This window comes from Cyprinodon tularosa, unplaced genomic scaffold (assembly GCF_016077235.1).
Source record: "Cyprinodon tularosa strain WSP-4 unplaced genomic scaffold, ASM1607723v1 ctg955, whole genome shotgun sequence".
Lineage (NCBI taxonomy): Eukaryota > Metazoa > Chordata > Actinopteri > Cyprinodontiformes > Cyprinodontidae > Cyprinodon > Cyprinodon tularosa.
This window is the reverse complement of record NW_024039735.1, coordinates 250,001-270,818: the sequence shown is the minus strand read 5'-3', so window position 1 is coordinate 270,818 and position 20,818 is coordinate 250,001. Positions and strand designations below refer to the sequence as shown.

Here is a 20,818-nt window from a genome sequence, read left to right as displayed (position 1 = left end):
TTTCATTTATTATTTATTTCTTATGACTCCAAAACTAGAAAAGCTTCTTTAACATTAAAAATCCCATAAAAGGGAAAATAGCAGCTTAACTTGATTAGATTTCAGAGTTAATGATGTTTTTCTCAGACGCTGATCTGATCTTTGAGTTTGTTCATAAAGCGGAAGCTTTCGGCACTTTTAGTTCAGGAACATCAAATCATGTTTTATGCAAATCAACAGGATGATTTTAGGCACCAAGCTGCATTAATGCACATTAGTTAGCAAGAAGACACGCTTGGTTTTCTGGCATCTTCACTATAACTTGGGGGAAGTGACGTCTGCGGATCCTGCTGACGGCGAGAGCGCTTTGTTCTGCAGGAACTCGGACACCAGCGGCGCCACCACTTCAGGATTGTTTAGGTGGACGTGATGATCACCTGGAACCTTCACCACCGTGTTCTGAAACAGAAGAACAAACGTTGGAGGAACGGCTTTGATCCAAACACCTGAAGTCAGCAAGGAGAGGAACCTCTGAATAGTGCTGGCAGTTAGGAAGCAGCAGCACCGAGGCAGCCAACATGGCGGCCTCCTGACCTCCCTAGCCTTGGCTACCAGCTATACGGTTACCCACAATGCACTGCGTGGCAGACCGTTTTTCCATGTTGTTTTCTAAAATAACGACACATTTCTCAGCTGCTCTTAACGAGTCTGATCTCCATTTTTCCCACAGGCTGCAGAGCCACGTGTTCAAGTGACAGAAAAAATTAGACTTATGACTTTTTAGCAAAGCTTTTTAATTAACGGAGGAAAAATAAAATCTTCCCAGTTTGGTGGCAACAATGAGCTCTATGCACAATCCTCCGCTTCCTGAGCAGAACAGCTCTTTGGTTCCCAGTCTTCTTCTAATGAATGAACTGATGAATCCAGGTGTGCGCAGCTCAGTAACCATGGCAACACACACCTGGGTTCATCCAGTGATGGAGACAGAGCTGCTCTGTTCAGGAAGTGGTGGAGTTTTCCATTTCCCAGGATCTCGCTAACATAACCTGTGGCGTTAAAAGTTGTCAAACTGATCCTGAACTCGGTCCATAAAGCTGATTTTTATGTGTAAAGCTGCAGAAACCCCATTTTAAGCACATTTTCCTCCCATGTCTGTTGGAATAAACATTTTAGCAACCTGCTGCCAAAACGTCTCTGAAGCGTCGTTTGAACTTCGGCTGATTTCCATCGAGCTTCACTAACGAGGAATCACCCAATTAAGCTCAACGCTAACCACAGTTAGCATCTGATCGGTGCTAAAAGACATTTTCTCTGTTTGGAGAGAACAGAGAAAACAGACTGGAGTGTTAAAAGCTGAACCCATATCTCAGCTTTTATCAAACTTTCTGTCAAAGAAAGGAATTTGTTCTGATTTAGATGTTAGAGGTAAGAAAGGTTTGTCTGCGGACTCAGCAGAGACATCGTTCCATTTCAGGAGCTGGTTTGTAGTTAAACTAACTGCCTTCATCGTCATCAGTGCCTCTAATTAGATGTTTGCTTTGGTGTTTATTGATCCGCAAAATCGTTGGTCAAAAAATAAAAATGAAGTTATCAGATTTCTTAAATTACTGTTGAAACAAACAAACATGCAGAGCACACCAGTAAAGACTGGGAAGCAAAGCTCTGGTCTGACTGGGAAGGAGGAATGGACTCACATTTCTATCCCTGTAGGCCTGAAGAAGAGTCGATGTAAATTTCTTCTTGTCACCGTCTGTAAATATTTTCTCAAATCCACCTTCTGCTCTGTTGGAAGAAATAAAGCAAATCATTCAGTGTGATGCATTCAGGGGGAATCGGACAAACGGAACAACAGCTCACAGAACAACAAGGACAGAAGCTTCAATCTTGGACTGCAGCTCCAGACTCTGTTCCAGACTGAGGCGAGAAATGTTCTTCTAAAAAGGAAAGAAACACAGAAAACAGAAGTTACTGAACGGCCAGCAGCCACAGACAGACCACTAGCCACAGACAGACCACTAGCCACAGGTAGACCGCTGGCCACAGGTAGACCACTGGCCACAGGTAGACCACTAGCCACAGGTAGACCACTAGCCACAGGTAGACCGCTAGCCACAGGTAGACCGCTAGCCACAGGTAGACCGCTAGCCACAGGTAGACCACTAGCCACAGGTAAACCGCTAGCCACAGGTAGACCGCTGGCCGTAGACAGACCGCTAGCCACAGGTAGACCGCTGGCCACAGGTAAACCGCTAGCCACAGGTAGACCGCTGGCCGTAGACAGACAGCTAGCCACAGGTAGACCGCTGGCCACAGGTAAACCGCTAGCCACAGGTAGACCGCTGGCCACAGGTAGACCGCTAGCCACAGACAGACCGCTAGCCACAGGTAGACCACTAGCCACAGGTAGACCACTAGCCACAGGTAGACCGCTGGCCACAGGTAGACCACTGGCCACAGGTAGACCGCTGGCCACAGGTAGACCGCTAGCCACAGACAGACCGCTAGCCACAGGTAGACCACTAGCCACAGGTAGACCACTAGCCACAGGTAGACCGCTGGCCACAGGCAGACCGCTGGCCACAAGTAGACCGCTGGCCACAGGTAGACCGCTGGCCACAGGTAGACCGCTGGCCACAGGTAGACCACTGGCCACAGGTAGACCGCTGGCCACAGGTAGACCACTGGCCACAGGTAGACCACTGGCCACAGGTAGACCGCTGGCCACAAGTAGACCGCTGGCCACAGGTAGACCGCTGGCCACAGGTAGACCGCTAGCCACAGGTAGACCGCTGGCCACAGGTAGACCGCTGGCCACAGGTAGACCGCTAGCCACAGGCAGACCGCTGGCCACAGGTAGACCGCTGGCCACAGGCAGACCGCTGGCCACAGGCAGACCGCTGGCCACAGGTAGACCGCTGGCCACAGGTAGACCGCTGGCCACAGGTAGACCGCTGGCCACAGGTAGACCGCTGGCCACAGGTAGACCACTAGCCATAGGTAGACAACTAGCCACAGACAGACCGCTGGCCACAGGTAGACCACTAGCCACAGGTAGACCACTAGCCATAGGTAGACAACTAGCCACAGACAGACCGCTGGCCACAGGTAGACCACTAGCCACAGGTAGACCACTAGCCATAGGTAGACAACTAGCCACAGACAGACCGCTGGCCACAGGTAGACCACTAGCCACAGGTAGACCGCTGGCCACAGGTAGACCACTGGCCACAGGCAGACCGCTGGCCACAGGTAGACCGCTGGCCACAGGTAGACCGCTAGCCACAGGTAGACCGCTGGCCGTAGACAGACCGCTGGCCACAGGTAGACCGCTGGCCACAGGTAGACCACTAGCCACAGGTAGACCGCTGGCCACAGGCAGACCGCTGGCCACAGGTAGACCACTGGCCACAGGTAGACCACTGGCCACAGGTAGACCGCTGGCCACAGGTAGACCACTAGCCACAGGTAGACCACTGGCCACAGGTAGACCACTAGCCACTGGTAGACCGCTGGCCACAGGTAGACCGCTGGCCACAAGTAGACCGCTGGCCACAGGTAGACCGCTAGCCACAGGTAGACCACTAGCCACAGGTAGACCACTAGCCACAGGTAGACCACTAGCCACAGGTAGACCACTAGCCACAGGTAGACCGCTGGCCACAGGTAGACCACTAGCCACAGGTAGACCGCTGGCCATAGGTAGACAACTAGCCACAGGTAGACCACTAGCCACAGGTAGACCACTAGCCACAGGTAGACCGCTGGCCACAGGTAGACAACTAGCCACAGGTAGACCGCTGGCCATAGGTAGACAACTAGCCACAGACAGACCGCTGGCCACAGGTAGACCGCTGGCCACAGGTAGACCGCTAGCCACAGGTAGACCACTAGCCACAGGTAGACCGCTGGCCACAGGTAGACCACTAGCCATAGGTAGACAACTAGCCACAGACAGACCGCTGGCCACAGGTAGACCACTAGCCACAGGTAGACCACTAGCCATAGGTAGACAACTAGCCACAGACAGACCGCTGGCCACAGGTAGACCACTAGCCACAGGTAGACCGCTAGCCACAGGTAGACCACTAGCCACAGGTAGACCGCTAGCCACAGGTAGACCACTGGCCACAGGTAGACCTCTGGCCACAGGTAGACCACTGGCCACAGGTAGACAACTAGCCATAGGTAGACAACTAGCCATAGGTAGACAACTAGCCACAGACAGACCGCTAGCCACAGGTAGACCACTGGCCACAGGTAGACCACTGGCCATAGGTAGACAACTAGCCACAGACAGACCGCTGGCCACAGGTAGACAACTAGCCATAGGTAGACAACTAGCCATAGGTAGACAACTAGCCACAGACAGACCGCTAGCCACAGGTAGACCACTGGCCACAGGTAGACCACTAGCCATAGGTAGACAACTAGCCATAGATAGACAACTAGCCACAGACAGACCGCTAGCCACAGGTAGACCACTGGCCACAGGTAGACCACTGGCCATAGGTAGACAACTAGCCACAGACAGACCGCTGGCCACAGGTAGACAACTAGCCATAGGTAGACAACTAGCCATAGGTAGACAACTAGCCACAGACAGACCGCTAGCCACAGGTAGACCACTGGCCACAGGTAGACCACTAGCCATAGGTAGACAACTAGCCATAGGTAGACAACTAGCCACAGATAGACCGCTAGCCACAGGTAGACCACTGGCCACAGGTAGACCACTGGCCACAGGTAGACAACTAGCCACAGACAGACCGCTGGCCACAGGTAGACAACTAGCCATAGGTAGACAACTAGCCATAGGTAGACAACTAGCCACAGACAGACCGCTAGCCACAGGTAGACCACTGGCCACAGGTAGACCACTAGCCATAGGTAGACAACTAGCCATAGGTAGACAACTAGCCACAGACAGACCGCTAGCCACAGGTAGACCACTGGCCACAGGTAGACCACTGGCCATAGGTAGACAACTAGCCACAGACAGACCGCTGGCCACAGGTAGACCACTGGCCACAGGTAGACCACTGGCCACAGGTAGACCACTGGCCATAGGTAGACAACTAGCCACAGACAGACCGCTGGCCACAAGTAGACCGCTGGCCACAGGTAGACCGCTAGCCACAGGTAGACCGCTGGCCACAGGTAGACCACTAGCCACAGGTAGACCGCTAGCCACAGGTAGACCGCTAGCCACAGGTAGACCGCTGGCCACAGGTAGACCACTAGCCACAGGTAGACCACTAGCCACAGGTAGACCACTAGCCACAGACAGACCGCTGGCCACAGGTAGACCGCTAGCCACAGGTAGACCGCTAGCCACAGGTAGACCGCTAGCCACAGGTAGACCGCTGGCCACAGGTAGACCGCTGGCCACAGGCAGACCACTAGCCACAGGTAGACCGCTAGCCACAGGTAGACCGCTGGCCACAGGTAGACCACTAGCCACAGGTAGACCACTAGCCACAGGTAGACCACTAGCCACAGGTAGACCGCTGGCCACAGGTAGACCACTAGCCACAGGTAGACCACTAGCCACAGGTAGACCACTAGCCACAGGTAGACCGCTGGCCACAGGTAGACCGCTAGCCACAGGTAGACCGCTAGCCACAGACAGACCGCTGGCCACAGGTAGACCGCTGGCCACAGGTAGACCGCTAGCCACAGACAGACCGCTGGCCACAGGTAGACCGCTAGCCACAGGTAGACCGCTAGCCACAGGTAGACCCTAGCCACAGACAGACCGCTGGCCACAGGTAGACCGCTGGCCACAGGTAGACCGCTGGCCACAGGTAGACCGCTAGCCACAGGTAGACCACTAGCCATAGGCAGACCACTAGCCACATGCAGACCGCTGGTCGTAGACAGACCGCTGGCCATAGGTAGACCACTAGCCACAGGTAGACCACTAGCCACAGGTAGACCACTAGCCAACAGACCGCTGGCCAAAGGCAGACCGCTGGCCGTAGACAGACCGCTTGCCGTAGACAGACCGCTTGCCGTAGGCAGACCGCTGGCCATAGGCAGACCGCTTGCCGTAGGCAGACAGCTGGCCATAGGCAGACTGCTGGCCATAGGCAGACCGCTGGCCATAGGCAGACTGACTGCTGACCATAGGCAGACCGCTGGCCATTGCAGACCGCTGGCCATAGGCAGAGTGACTGCTGGCCATAGACAGACCGCTGGCCATTGCAGACCGCTGGCCATAGGCAGAGTGACTGCTGGCCATAGACAGACCGCTGGCCATTGCAGACCGCTGGCCATAGACAGACCGCTGGCCATAGGCAGACCGCTGGCCATAGGCAGACCGCTGGCCATAGGCAGACTGACTGCTGACCATAGGCAGACTGACTGCTGACCATAGACAGACCGCTGGCCATAGGCAGAGTGACTGCTGGCCATAGGCAGACTGACTGCTGGCCATAGGCAGACCGCTGGCCATAGGCAGAGTGACTGCTGGCCATAGGCAGACCGCTGGCCATAGGCAGACCGCTGGTCATAGGCAGACTGACTTTTTGGCCATAGGCAAACCGCTGGCCATAGGCAGACTGACTGCTGGCCATAGGCAGACCGCTGGCCATAGGCAGACCGCTGGCCATAGGCAGACTGACTGCTGGCCATAGGCAGACCGCTGGCCATAGGCAGACTGACTGCTGACCATAGGCAGACCGCTGGCCATTGCAGACTGCTGGCCATAGGCAGAGTGACTGCTGGCCATAGACAGACCGCTGGCCATTGCAGACCGCTGGCCATAGGCAGAGTGACTGCTGGCCATACAGACCGCTGGCCATTGCAGACCGCTGGCCATAGACAGACCGCTGGCCATTGCAGACCGCTGGCCATAGGCAGAGTGACTGCTGGCCATAGACAGACCGCTGGCCATTGCAGACCGCTGGCCATAGACAGACCGCTGGCCATAGGCAGACCGCTGGCCATAGGCAGACCGCTGGCCATAGGCAGACTGACTGCTGGCCATAGACAGACCGCTGGCCATTGCAGACCGCTGGCCATAGGCAGAGTGACTGCTGGCCATAGGCAGACCGCTGGCCATAGGCAGACTGACTGCTGGCCATAGACAGACCGCTGGCCATTGCAGACCGCTGGCCATAGGCAGAGTGACTGCTGGCCATAGGCAGACCGCTGGCCATAGGCAGACTGACTGCTGGCCATAGACAGACCGCTGGCCATTGCAGACCGCTGGCCATAGGCAGACTGACTGCTGGCCATAGACAGACCGCTGGCCATTGCAGACCGCTGGCCATAGGCAGAGTGACTGCTGGCCATAGACAAAGGTGTCAAGTAACAAAGTACAAATACTTCATTACTGTACTTAAGTACACTTTTAGGTATCTCTACTTTACTCCATTGCTTACTTTTCTTCCTACTTCTGACTTCTACTCATTTTCACACCAGTATCTGTTCTTTCTATTCCTTACATTTTTAAATCAATCGTTCCTCGTTCCTCTTGGCTTCGGTTTAATGTTTATAAATCTTTATTTCCCGTCATGTGCTCCATCCAATGCAGATGATTGGCTCCACCCACATCTAGTGAAAACTAGTGTGATTGGATGAGTCATAGAACGCAAACACTCATTGGTTAGCTAAAGGAAATCATCAGAAGCCAGCAGGTGTTCTTCAAACTGCTAACGTGAATTGTCTATGCCATGCTACAATGTGGGATTCAGAAAAAGATGTTGAAATGTCTGAAAGGTCGGACACAGGCGAGAGCGTATCGGGAGACGGAGACCAACCAGACCTCCCTCATCCTTGGCCCTATCTCAGAGGATTATAGAAATAGAGCTTTCAGTTCATATAGCGGCATCTGGCTGTTTTTATTAAAGGTTACTTTATACTTTTATACTTTAAGTAGTTTGTGGAGCACATACTTTTTCACTTTTACTTTAGTAAAGAGGTCAAGTTGATACTTTAACTTTTACCAGAGTGTTTTTAAACTGCAGGATCTAAACTTCTACTGAAGTAACAAATGTGTGAACTTTTGACCCTGCTGGCCACAGACAGACTGCTGGCCATAGACAGACTGCTGGCCATAGGCAGACCGCTGGCCATTGCAGACCGCTGGCCATAGGCAGAGTGACTGCTGGCCATAGGCAGACCGCTGGCCATTGCAGACCGCTGGCCATAGGCAGAGTGACTGCTGGCCATAGGCAGACCGCTGGCCATTGCAGACCGCTGGCCATAGGCAGAGTGACTGCTGGCCACAGGCAGACCGCTGGCCATTGCAGACCGCTGGCCATAGGCAGAGTGACTGCTGGCCATAGACAGACCGCTGGCCACTGCAGACCGCTGGCTATAGACAGACCGCTGGCCATTGCAGACCGCTGGCCATAGACAGACCGCTGGCCATAGACAGACCGCTGGCCATTGCAGACCGCTGGCCATAGGCAGACCGCTGGCCATAGGCAGACTGACTGCTGGCCATAGACAGACCGCTGGCCATTGCAGACCGCTGGCCATAGGCAGAGTGACTGCTGGCCATAGACAAAGGTGTCAAGTAACAAAGTACAAATACTTCCTTACTGTACTTGAGTAAACTTTTAGGTATCTATACTTTACTCCATTACTTATTTTTCTTCCTACTTCTGACTTCTACTCATTTTCACACCAGTATCTGTTCTTTCTATTCCTTACATTTTTAAATCAATCGTTCCTCGTTCCTCTTGGCTTCGGTTTAATGTTTATAAATCTTTATTTCCCGTCATGTGCTCCATCCAATGCAGATGATTGGCTCCACCCACATCTAGTGAAAACTAGTGTGATTGGATGAGTCATAGAACGCAAACACTCATTGGTTAGCTAAAGGAAATCATCAGAAGCCAGCAGGTGTTCTTCAAACTGCTAACGTGAATTGTCTATGCCATGCTACAATGTGGGATTCAGAAAAAGATGTTGAAATGTCTGAAAGGTCGGACACAGGCGAGAGCGTATCGGGAGACGGAGACCAACAAGACCTCCCTCATCCTCGGCCCTATCTCAGAGGATTTATAGAAATAGAGCTTTCAGTTCATATAGCGGCATCTGGCTGTTTTTATTAAAGGTTACTTTATACTTTTATACTTTAAGTAGTTTGTGGAGCGCATACTTTTTCACTTTTACTTTAGTAAAGAGGTCAAGTTGATACTTTAACTTTTACCAGAGTGTTTTTAAACTGCAGGATCTAAACTTCTACTGAAGTAACAAATGTGTGAACTTTTGACCCTGCTGGCCACAGACAGACTGCTGGCCATAGACAGACTGCTGGCCATAGACAGCTGGCCATAGACAGACCGCTGGCCATAGACAGACTGCTGGCCATAGACAGACTGCTGGCCATAGGCAGACCGCTGGCCATTGCAGACCGCTGGCCATAGGCAGAGTGACTGCTGGCCATAGGCAGACCGCTGGCCATTGCAGACCGCTGGCCATAGGCAGAGTGACTGCTGGCCATAGGCAGACCGCTGGCCATTGCAGACCGCTGGCCATAGACAGAGTGACTGCTGGCCATAGGCAGACCGCTGGCCATTGCAGACCGCTGGCCATAGGCAGAGTGACTGCTGGCCATAGACAGACCGCTGGCCACTGCAGACCGCTGGCTATAGACAGACCGCTGGCCATTGCAGACCGCTGGCCATAGACAGACCGCTGGCCATTGCAGACCGCTGGCCATAGGCAGACCGCTGGCCATAGGCAGACTGACTGCTGGCCATAGACAGACCGCTGGCCATTGCAGACCACTGGCCATAGGCAGAGTGACTGCTGGCCATAGACAAAGGTGTCAAGTAACAAAGTACAAATACTTCATTACTGTACTTAAGTACACTTTTAGGTATCTCTACTTTACTCCATTGCTTACTTTTCTTCCTACTTCTGACTTCTACTCATTTTCACACCAGTATCTGTTCTTTCTATTCCTTACATTTTTAAATCAATCGTTCCTCGTTCCTCTTGGCTTCGGTTTAATGTTTATAAATCTTTATTTCCCGTCATGTGCTCCATCCAATGCAGATGATTGGCTCCACCCACATCTAGTGAAAACTAGTGTGATTGGATGAGTCATAGAACGCAAACACTCATTGGTTAGCTAAAGGAAATCATCAGAAGCCAGCAGGTGTTCTTCAAACTGCTAACGTGAATTGTCTATGCCATGCTACAATGTGGGATTCAGAAAAAGATGTTGAAATGTCTGAAAGGTCGGACACAGGCGAGAGCGTATCGGGAGACGGAGACCAACCAGACCTCCCTCATCCTTGGCCCTATCTCAGAGGATTATAGAAATAGAGCTTTCAGTTCATATAGCGGCATCTGGCTGTTTTTATTAAAGGTTACTTTATACTTTTATACTTTAAGTAGTTTGTGGAGCGCATACTTTTTCACTTTTACTTTAGTAAAGAGGTCAAGTTGATACTTTAACTTTTACCAGAGTGTTTTTAAACTGCAGGATCTAAACTTCTACTGAAGTAACAAATGTGTGAACTTTTGACCCTGCTGGCCACAGACAGACTGCTGGCCATAGACAGACTGCTGGCCATAGACAGACTGCTGGCAGACTGCTGGCCATAGACAGACTGCTGGCCATAGACAGACTGCTGGCCATAGACAGACTGCAGCTCGCTCGCCTACCAGGTTGATGCGAAAGTCTCTGGAGAACGTCACTCCTGCAACAGACAGAAAGATCCATCAGGAATGGAGCAGAAAAAGCAAAAGAGACTCTAAGGGGGAAGATTGATTGATTGATTGATTGACTTTATTAATTGATTGATTGATTGATTGATTGATTGATTGATTGATTGATTGATTGATTGACTTTATTGATCTCACAGTGCAGAAATGTACTCCGTCCATCAGCTCAAATAGTCAAAGAGAAGAAGAAGGTGGGAATATGAAGCACTGATTTACCTCCGTCCACCTGGACCAGACCTCGCTCTAAGAGGATCTTTGCAGACGCTTCACCCAGACTTGGGTTAGCAGCCAAAAGCCTGGATGGTGACACACAGGAAGAACCTCCATGACGGTTAGAAAGAATCCAGTTACAGATGAAACAGGCGGGTTTTACCTTTCAACAGCCTTTTCATAGGTGTAAACTCGCCCCTTCATGCCCTCCATCTTCTTTTCAAACTGGATCATCTCATCCATCCCCTGCCGTAGTATTCCAGGCATTTCTTTCTGAAAGTTCATGGAAATGATCCTTAAAAACAAATATTTATCCTTTTCTTGGTGTCAGATATCAGATCAACAATCAAACAGAGAATAACCAAACGCTGTTTTAAAATAATCCAGAATAATTTCCAGCTGAGGGGGGGGGGGACTCTTTAAGCACAGTTGATTGATGTATTGCTGATATGAAAACCTTTTAAGGTTCTACCAAAACATCTGGATCAGATCTGGACTTTGACTAGGCCAACTCAAAACCTTTTTTCCCTCTGAAGCTTTGGTACTTTACTTGATTTTCCTGCTGTTCACCAAACTGACTTCATGGTAAAGCAGCACAGCAGGCCCACATCACCACACTGCCATCACTGAGCAGAGGTGACGGCCCTTTGCTGCTGTGGGCCTGTTGTTCCAGGTGCTGCTTTAGGCAGGAAGGAAATATCAGAATTAAAAGCTCAGATAATTATTTGCATGATATAGACCCTTTAATCAACATTTTGCATGAATATTTCCCTTTTTGAAATAGTTGAATCTACCAGCTGATTGCTCAGCCCTGCATGTCCCCCAATAATCAGCAGGTATTGCTGGTAAAATTCTAATTTGAAGCGGTTGATTGAAGCCACAGCGATGGACTGGCGACCTGCCCAGGATGGACCCCGCCTCCCGCCCACTGACAGCTGGAGATAGACACCAGCACCCCTCGCCAACCCAACTGGGACAAGCGTGCCAGATAATGGATGGATGGTTGATCGTAGCCAGTTAGTGATTTAGCTAAGTGGGTGATCACTTTTTTACACCACTGTACATCAAAATGAGGAAGAACCTTCACCAGAAGTCTGTTTGTTCGTAGCTAATTAAAAACGTGTTCAGATGATCAGTCTGGATATCTTGCGTTTTCGTCTATAATTCATAATTTCCTTCCTTTTTACGGAAGTCATTCATCTTTACAATCAATAGAAAAGCAGCCGCAGGTAAACAGGAGAGATGCTGCTGCAGTTTACTAAAACTAAAGATTTGCTTATTAAGCTTCACAGTAATTGGAGAAAAAGGAAATAAATAAACATATCAGCTGATTCCCCTCCATCATATCCAGCCTCCTTAATAAGGATTAAATCCTGAATCATCACACAGATTATTAGGGATTATTTCAAACATGGAGCTTCCTGCTCTGTTTCCTAACCGTACAAACATCATGTCCTATTTTCTGAGGTTCTGAGTTCTGAGTAAATGGAGAAGGTTGCTGCGGGTCGGTAAACATACCGGATCAGTAGGTATGAACCCGTAGGAGTCCAGCAGCACCACGGCGTCCACCATCTCAGGATACAGAGCGCTGAACTGTAGAAAACAGCAAACAGATGCTGAACAGTCTGAACTACAGCAACATTCACAGCGCTAATGCTCTCTCTGTGCTAACGTCCATTTATTCCATCTCCTCTCTCAGAAGGGTTTGTCCTGCATTCCTTAACTGATTCTCAGTCCTTCATACGTCTGGAATTGATTCAACAGAAACTTTATTGACAAACGGAGCAGAAATTTGTCATTTTAATTAGAAGTTAGACGTAGCGGGGCGTGCTTTGGTGGCGCAGCGGTTAGTGCATAAGACCCACGTTTGGAGGCCTTAGTCATCGTTTGCCTTGGGTTCGAATCCAGCCTTTGGTCTTTTCCCGCATGTCCCCCCCCCCCCCCCCCTTCCTGTCAGCTTACTGTCCATAAAAACGAGCCACTAGCTCCGTAAAGACAAACAGATGCATTTAAAAAGACAGCGCCTTATCAGCGACGTCTCCTTCCTGCTGGGGAGGTCACTCCACCTCAGCCCCCACCCCCCCACCATCAATCATGTCTAAACTTGTCTCAAAAGGACTCCCCACAGCATGATGCAGTTACTGCCATGCTTCCCCATGTAATGGGAGAAAACAACTTCAGCTTCTGGACTCACCATTCCAGCTATGTTTCCACCTGAAACACAAAGAGAAGTCATGAAGGTCCTTCCAAGAACATCTGCAGATCACAGGATCAGTGCATCACTCACCCATGCTGTGGCCGATGATGGAGAACCTGCTCCACTGCAGCGCTGTGGGGAGGAAATATCATCACTGAGTCTACCACCTAATGGAGCCCAATTTATTAAATGAAGCTAGATTCTACTCAAAGGAATCCAATGCATCACCCACCATCAACCACTCTGCGCACGTCCAACACGTAAGAAGGGAAGGCATAGAGAACTCCAGGAGGACGATGGGATGAGCAGCCGTGACCGGGCAAGTCCACCGCGACGTACCTGAAGTCTGAGGAAGGAAAACAGGCTGTAGCCGTTACTGTAGTCATCAGTTATCGTCCTTCCTGGTCCAGGCGTCTAACAACCATTCCATTGAATGGGTAACCATGTTCATAAAACCGCTTTCCTATACTTAGAGGATTAAAAGGTTTTTATATTTTGTGACTTTCAGTTTCTGTGGTTTATCAATACTGTTGGGCCATAAACATTGATATTAATTTTGGGCATTGGGGACCGACATCTCAGCTGATATTAGCCATTTGACATTAGCCAGCTGACACTAGCCATTAGCCAGCTGACATTAGCCAGCTGTCATTAGTCATTAGCCAGCTGACATTAGCCAGCTGACACTAGCCATTAGCCAGCTGACATTAGCCAGCTGTCATTAGTCATTAGCCAGCTGACATTAGCCAGCTGACATTAGCCAGCTGACTCTAGCCATTAGCCAGCTGACATTAGCCAGCTGTCATTAGTCATTAGCCAGCTGACTCTAGCCATTAGCCAGCTGACATTAGCCAGCTGTCATTAGTCATTAGCCAGCTGACTCTAGCCATTAGCCAGCTGATATTAGCCATTTGACATTAGCCAGCTGACACTAGCCATTAGCCAGCTGACATTAGCCAGCTGTCATTAGTCATTAGCCAGCTGACTCTAGCCATTAGCCAGCTGATATTAGCCATTTGACATTAGCCAGCTGACACTAGCCATTAGCCAGCTGACATTAGCCAGCTGTCATTAGTCATTAGCCAGCTGACATTAGCCAGCTGTCATTAGTCATTAGCCAGCTGACATTAGCCAGCTGACATTAGCCAGCTGACTCTAGCCATTAGCCAGCTGACATTAGCCAGCTGTCATTAGTCATTAGCCAGCTGACTCTAGCCATTAGCCAGCTGACATTAGCCAGCTGTCATTAGTCATTAGCCAGCTGACTCTAGCCATTAGCCAGCTGACGTTAGCCAGCTGTCATTAGTCATTAGCCAGCTGACTCTAGCCATTAGCCAGCTGACATTAGCCAGCTGTCATTAGTCATTAGCCAGCTGACTCTAGCCATTAGCCAGCTGACATTAGCCAGCTGTCATTAGTCATTAGCCAGCTGACATTAGCCAGCTGACATTAGCCAGCTGTCATTAGTCATTAGCCAGCTGACTCTAGCCATTAGCCAGCTGACATTAGCCAGCTGTCATTAGTCATTAGCCAGCTGACTCTAGCCATTAGCCAGCTGACATTAGCCAGCTGTCATTAGTCATTAGCCAGCTGACTCTAGCCATTAGCCAGCTGACGTTAGCCAGCTGTCATTAGCCAGCTGACACTAGCCATTAGCCAGCTGACATTAGCCAGCTGTCATTAGTCATTAGCCAGCTGACTCTAGCCATTAGCCAGCTGACATTAGCCAGCTGTCATTAGTCATTAGCCAGCTTACACTAGCCATTAGCCAGCTGTCATTAGTCATTAGCCAGCTGACTCTAGCCATTAGCCAGCTGACGTTAGCCAGCTGTCATTAGTCATTAGCCAGCTGACTCTAGCCATTAGCCAGCTGACATTAGCCAGCTGTCATTAGTCATTAGCCAGCTGACTCTAGCCATTAGCCAGCTGACATTAGCCAGCTGTCATTAGTCATTAGCCAGCTTACAATAGCCATTAGCCAGCTGACATTAGCCAGCTGTCATTAGTCATTAGCCAGCTGACTCTAGCCATTAGCCAGCTGACGTTAGCCAGCTGTCATTAGTCATTAGCCAGCTTACACTAGCCATTAGCCAGCTGACATTAGCCAGCTGTCATTAGTCATTAGCCAGCTGACTCTAGCCATTAGCCAGCTGACATTAGCCAGCTGTCATTAGTCATTAGCCAGCTTACACTAGCCATTAGCCAGCTGTCATTAGTCATTAGCCAGCTTACACTAGCCATTAGCCAGCTGACATTAGCCAGCTGTCATTAGTCATTAGCCAGCTGACTCTAGCCATTAGCCAGCTGTTACTAGCCAGCTGACACTAGCCATTAGCGAGCTGACATTAGCCAGCTGACACTAGCCATAAGCCAGATGATACTAGCCAGCTGACATTAGCCATTAGCCAGCTGACATTAGTGATTAGCCAACTGACACTGGCCATTAGCCAGCTGACACTAGCCATTAGCCAGCTGACCTTACCCAGCTGTCATTAGTCATTAGCCAGCTGATACTAGCCAGCTGACACTAGCCATTAGCCATCTGACATTAGCCAGCTGATACTAGCCAGCTGATACTAGCCATTAGCCAGCTGACCTTAGCCAGCTGTCTTTAGCTAGCTGATACTAGCCATTAGCCAGCTGACACTAGCCATTAACCAGGCCGTGCCAGACCCAACCAAACCGCGCTAAACTGGTACTAGTTCATCAGTAGGGCTCGGCGCGGTTCAGTTCTGGCTCGGTTCTCAGATAACAAAGAGCGCATGAGCAGACCAAATCATCTCCTTACAGTCAGCCTCCATAATAAGGAAGTTTCAGACATTCGTAAAAATACTAGCTTCCCTACTGCGCTACATGATTTCCAGTGAGGATTCTGCTTAGCAGTGTGATAAACCTCAACGTCTGTCGTTGTTTCCTGCGTCTGGAAGCCCTGATAGGACTAATGTTTGTCGTATCCACCTCCCAAAAGCCGACTCTGTCAAGGAAATTCACCAAAGGCTGCCTTCTTCGCCTGACTCTCTGCAAACTTCCTGAATGTTACGAGAGCCGCCATTTTGGTTTGCTTGTTTCTCTCTAGAGAGCAGTAGTACCGTAGATTGCCACTAGGAGGAGAGGAACCATGCTAGTGTGGCATGTAAACAGAACCCGGCATGGTTGATCCTAGCCTGGCCCGAACTCAGCACGGATCGGTTTCAGAGGGGAGTGGAAATGGGTTACAGGAGAGGTGCATAACAATATGACTTTGACAAAAGAAATTATAATTAGTACAGCTTTCAGACAGGAAATGAACATTTCCATTCCTTAAAGTGCAGCAGTGATCAAATGTAAACAGTGAAGGAGAAAAAACATGGTGCAAAAAAACCTGCACTGATCTGGAAATTTAGAGCATTAATATTTATGATGCAGATATGCAGCGGTTTGGTGTCATCAGTGTGATGGCGGTGGGGAAGAAGCTGCTGCAGAACCTGCTGGTCCTGCATTGAATGAAGCCTCTTCCCAGAGGGCAGCAGGGAGAACAGTCCATGGTGGGGGGGTGAGGGGTCATTGATGATGTCTCGGGACACGCAGCGCTGGGATGAAATGTCTTTAATGGAGGGAAGAGGAGCCCCCATGATCCTCTCTGCTGTTCTCACCTTCTTCCAGTCTGAGGCGCTGCAGCCTCCACACCACACAGTGAGACAGCTGCTCAGAACGCTCTCTATGGTGCTTCTGGAGAAGGTGGGGAGGATGGGGGGGGGCAGGAAGTCCAAGCGCTTCTGGGCCCTTTGGACCAGTGAGGTGGTGTTTCCAGTCCAGGTGAGGGTGTCTGTGATGAATGTGGTGCTGCTGACCACCTCTACAGCTGAGCTGTTGATGAGCAGTGGAGCGTGGTTAGGCCGCTTCTTCCTGAAGTCCACCATGATCTCCTTGGTCTTCTCCACCTTCAGGATCAGGCTGTTATCTCTGCTCCACCAGCTGCTCCACCTCCTCTCTGTAGTCCAGGTCGTTGTCGTCTCTGATGAGGCCCACCGCCGTGGTGTCGTCTGCTAACTTCACCATGTGATCGGTGGTGAACCTGGGGATGCAGCCCTGAGGGGAGGGGCTTAGACTGATGACATCAGAGGCGTTCTGTCTCACCCGGACTGACTGAGGTCTGTTGGTGAGGAAGTCTAGCAGCCAATAGCAGAGGGGTGTATTGAAGCTAAAGGACCATTCTTTAAACGTTCACAAACAGCATAACGTTCAACAAAGGCTGATCGCAATATGAATCACTCTGTGACACTAAACCCAAACCTTAAAACTTTAAAACGGAAACAAATGGCGCTGTGGGAAACTGGTGGGTCTGCTAGCATGCAGGTTAAAAAAGGAAGAAGAATCTCTGCAGCGTAGCTAGAGACCACACTGCTGCTCCATGGGGGGTTACATGAGCTACATGCATGATGACAGGTCTGGACGTTTCCCTCAATCAACAGGATTAGTAGTTTTTTTAATTAACTGATGTGGACTGTTTAGTAAGGTGGAAGATGTGTGATGCTGTGGGGATGGTTGGCTTTAACTGTCAAACTTTGAGAGATTAAAATAATTTCAAGGCCCCAAAGAAGAAAAGTGCAGCGAGTTTGAATAAACAGGCAACAGAAAACATTTAAATACGACAAAAAGAACCTGACCTTTGGGTAGAAAAGGGAGCAGCGCGTTGAACGTCCCACAGTTATCAGCCCAGCCATGCAGGCACAGCACCGGCCGACCATGATCAGGACCCCAGACTGTACCTCTGATCTCCCCCCATGGCACCGCGATGCAGAGCTCTGAAACTGGAGCAGCAAGAAAAGCTCAGTGTGAGCTGAGAGACATGAACGGCTCATCGCTCAATCGCTAATTAGAGAAATACAAAAATACACACTGAAGAATTTTTAGCTGCTTTTTAAACATTTTATAACAGGTATTAGAAGAAAAAGTTAAAAACAATCCAACGGACTTGGTTTCCAAGTCTGAAGACGTTTCTCTTCCATCCTTTTCTAGTCAAAATGTCAGAAATAGCGTTTAGTTCCAGGTTTTATACGGTGGAGCAAAAAGCCTTGTTTTTGTTTAGAAAACATGCAGATAGAAACTGTCTGGTTCAATTTTCTATTCAGTTTATTTCTATAGCTCCAATTCAATTCAATTCTATTCAGTTTATTTCTATAGCTCCAATTCACATCATGTCATCTCAGGTCACTTTCCAGTTCACCAGATCATCCAGTCAGACTGATTCAAAGTTTTCTATCTAAGGAAAACCAGCTGATTGCATCGACTCATTGACTCTTCAGCAATCCCTCACACTAAGCATGCTTGTAGCGACAGTGGAGAGGAAAAACTCCCTTTGAACAGGAAGAAACCTCCAGCAGAATCAGGCTCAGTGTGAGCGGCCATCTGCTGAGGCCCACTGGGGTTCTTTCTAAAACTTGCAGCCAAACGGTCCTTGGTTGGGAATCTGGGAATCTTGTTAAAGTGTTGCTTAAGAACTCAGTCATTAAACAAAGTATGATCCACAGTGAGCATGCGCTCAACTTTTATTAACTTCTTAACCAGCATTAACAACCGTCTTGCTTTGTTTACATCTCTTCTTCCACTGCCTTACTCTAGTAGTTGACCTTGTATTAATAACTCAATAGAACCACCTAGTGGGCATATCTGGAACTACCATTGAATACATTCTGCATATCAGCACAGTTAAAGCTGCAGTCTGTAACATTGAGAAGAGAGCAGACTTCGACTGAAAATTTGAAGAAAAACAGGTTTCACGCCACTCCCCCACCCTCTCTGCTTCACTCATGCCCCACCTCCAAGCCCCACCCCTCTCACAGCACCTGCGCGGCTACCGCATGCGACCAGAAGCGTCCAAGCAGCGTACGCGGCATGGAGTGTGAACCGGTAAGAGCGATAACACTCACCTCCAAGCAGCTAGATATAAGATGCTGGTTATACCGAAGTTTGCCGTGTAAGCAGTTGTCGGCAGGGGCAGTAAGGGCAGTTTCTCTTTCGCTGGTGGCTGTCGCTCCGCCATGACTTCCACGCAGCCGGGCGCTGCGGCAGGTTAAGCAGTGGGGGGGGGGGGAGCTGTGATTGACACTCCATCAGACGCTCCTCTGGCTGTGATTGGTTGTTTTGACTCGTCCCGAAATATTCTTTCCAGATTGAAATACAGGCAGTAGGCGGGACCAATAGAGCAGTTTTTTTCACAGGTTACATATCACATTGCTGTCTGGGCATAGAGACAGTTTTAGCCAATATGACAAAAAAGTGATTTTTAAAAACTTACAGACTTCAGCTTTAAAGTTGAGGGTCGGATTGAATTCTAATCAACAACTGGAGATTCTTGAGAATAATGTTGAAGTTATGCCGGGACGGATATGTCAGCGAAACAATGATCCACATCTACTCAGGCATTCCAGCAGAGTGTTCTGGAACGGTCGTTCTAATCCTCAGACCTGAAGATCATTGAACGCGTGGGATGATGTGTAGCAGGATGTCCGCGCTCGGCCACCATCAAACTTAACTGTGTTTTGCAAAGAAGAACGATCAGAAATCCCTTCATCCAGGATCCAGGAACTCATTCAAAGCTACAGGAAGCACTAGAGGCTGTTGTTTTCGCAAAAGGAGGATCTGCTAAATATTAATGTCTATTTTTTGCTTAGGTGCCCAGATTTTTGCATCTGTCAAATTTTATTGTTTTAATGCGTCCTGCACATTTTCTGTTAGTCCAAAAAACATCAATTCAATACTGAAATATTATCGTGTCCATCAGTCATTAGATTATCAACCTGAAATAGCTGCTAAAAACACCCAAATATTTAGAAATAAAATAATTAAGATTAATAGAGGTGCCAAACTATCTTAATCAAACGCCTTTTTAAGGATTATTACCATAATTCCTTCTGATTATCAAATTTAATCTGCTGGTTTGACCTTCAGCAAAGATTAAATGAAATGTTGGAATAATTTCTGATCACTGAAGGCAAATAATCCGATTAAAATCTGCTAAACCAGAGCAGAAAATAACGGTCAGGTCGCTTCCATAAAAACCAACAAGTCTGAGAAAAAAAAAACCTGAAGTTTTAATAAGAAATAAATTTTAGGTTGATGTTTTATTTCTGCAATGAAAACTTTTCAAAAACAGAAAAGAAAGTAGAATTTTATTTCCGCTCCAATCTCATATATTCCTGAATTTAACTGGTTTCCAGTAACTGTGGCTCCATTAGATGCTGGTTTCATAGAATATTTTAGGATATTTTTCAGCGATCAAAGCTATAAATTAATAAACTTTCATTTTTACCTGCTTGCTTCGCCGCACCGGACGTGACGTGTCTCACACCTTTTAACGCCTGAATCATCTCCGTTAATCCCAGAAGGAACAATTTACTTTAATACCAATAATCTAAACTTGCTGTCATTTAAGAATCAAGTATTTATTAATCCGCAGAAGGTTTCCGGGTGTCTCATGTCACGTGTGCTCAGCGGATGCTCCCATTGGATAGACTGGAACCGGACAGAGAAGATTGGTCCAATCAGCTTCTCCTAGGGGAGGGGCTTACCTTTCACCCAGTGTGATGTTAAACATTAACCAGCAGGGGGCGGGCTAGTCAGCATTTACCTCAGGACGCTCTGATTGACATTAGATGGAGCTGATGAGAAACCCCTGATGTGTGTGTGCTTTTCTCTTTTTTTGTTTATTTATTTTTATCCTTGATTTTTTTGTTGTTGTTTGGTTTTGTTTTATTTGTTCTG

At 48.9% G+C, this 20,818-nt stretch overlaps 1 protein-coding gene across 3 annotated transcripts; it reads right to left on the bottom strand.

The window, feature by feature from the left end:
• On the bottom strand, positions 1-20,555 carry serhl (serine hydrolase like). Of its 3 annotated transcripts, XM_038275360.1 has the most exons (12): positions 20,367-20,551; positions 17,722-17,865; positions 13,308-13,421; positions 13,166-13,207; positions 13,073-13,092; positions 12,397-12,471; positions 11,042-11,151; positions 10,885-10,964; positions 10,609-10,643; positions 1,837-1,913; positions 1,674-1,761; positions 1-438 (listed from the first exon to the last, which is right to left on the bottom strand). In XM_038275360.1, the coding sequence occupies exons 1-12, from the start codon at positions 20,422-20,424 to the stop codon at positions 295-297; spliced, it is 987 nt and encodes a 328-aa protein (XP_038131288.1). In that variant the 5' UTR covers positions 20,425-20,551; the 3' UTR covers positions 1-294. The 3 variants fall into 3 exon arrangements, with proteins under 3 accessions (XP_038131288.1, XP_038131289.1, XP_038131290.1); XM_038275361.1 differs by lacking the exons at positions 1-438; positions 1,674-1,761; positions 1,837-1,913 and adding an exon at positions 9,150-9,260 and having other exon boundaries at positions 10,553-10,643; positions 20,367-20,555; XM_038275362.1 differs by lacking the exons at positions 1-438; positions 1,674-1,761; positions 1,837-1,913 and adding an exon at positions 10,386-10,480 and having other exon boundaries at positions 10,546-10,643; positions 20,367-20,555.
• Between the last annotated feature and the right edge of the window lie 263 nt (positions 20,556-20,818).

Coding starts and splice junctions, on each gene's coding strand:
- serhl (XM_038275360.1), bottom strand. CDS start 20,424: ATGATTCAGGCGTTAAAAGGTGTGAGACACGTCACGTCCGGTGCGGCG. Junction 13,422..17,721: donor GCTCCCTTTTCTACCCAAAG/GTCAGGTTCTTT, acceptor TTCCTTCCTCAG/ACTTCAGGTACGTCGCGGTG. Junction 13,093..13,165: donor CATCATCGGCCACAGCATGG/GTGAGTGATGCA, acceptor TTTGTGTTTCAG/GTGGAAACATAGCTGGAATG.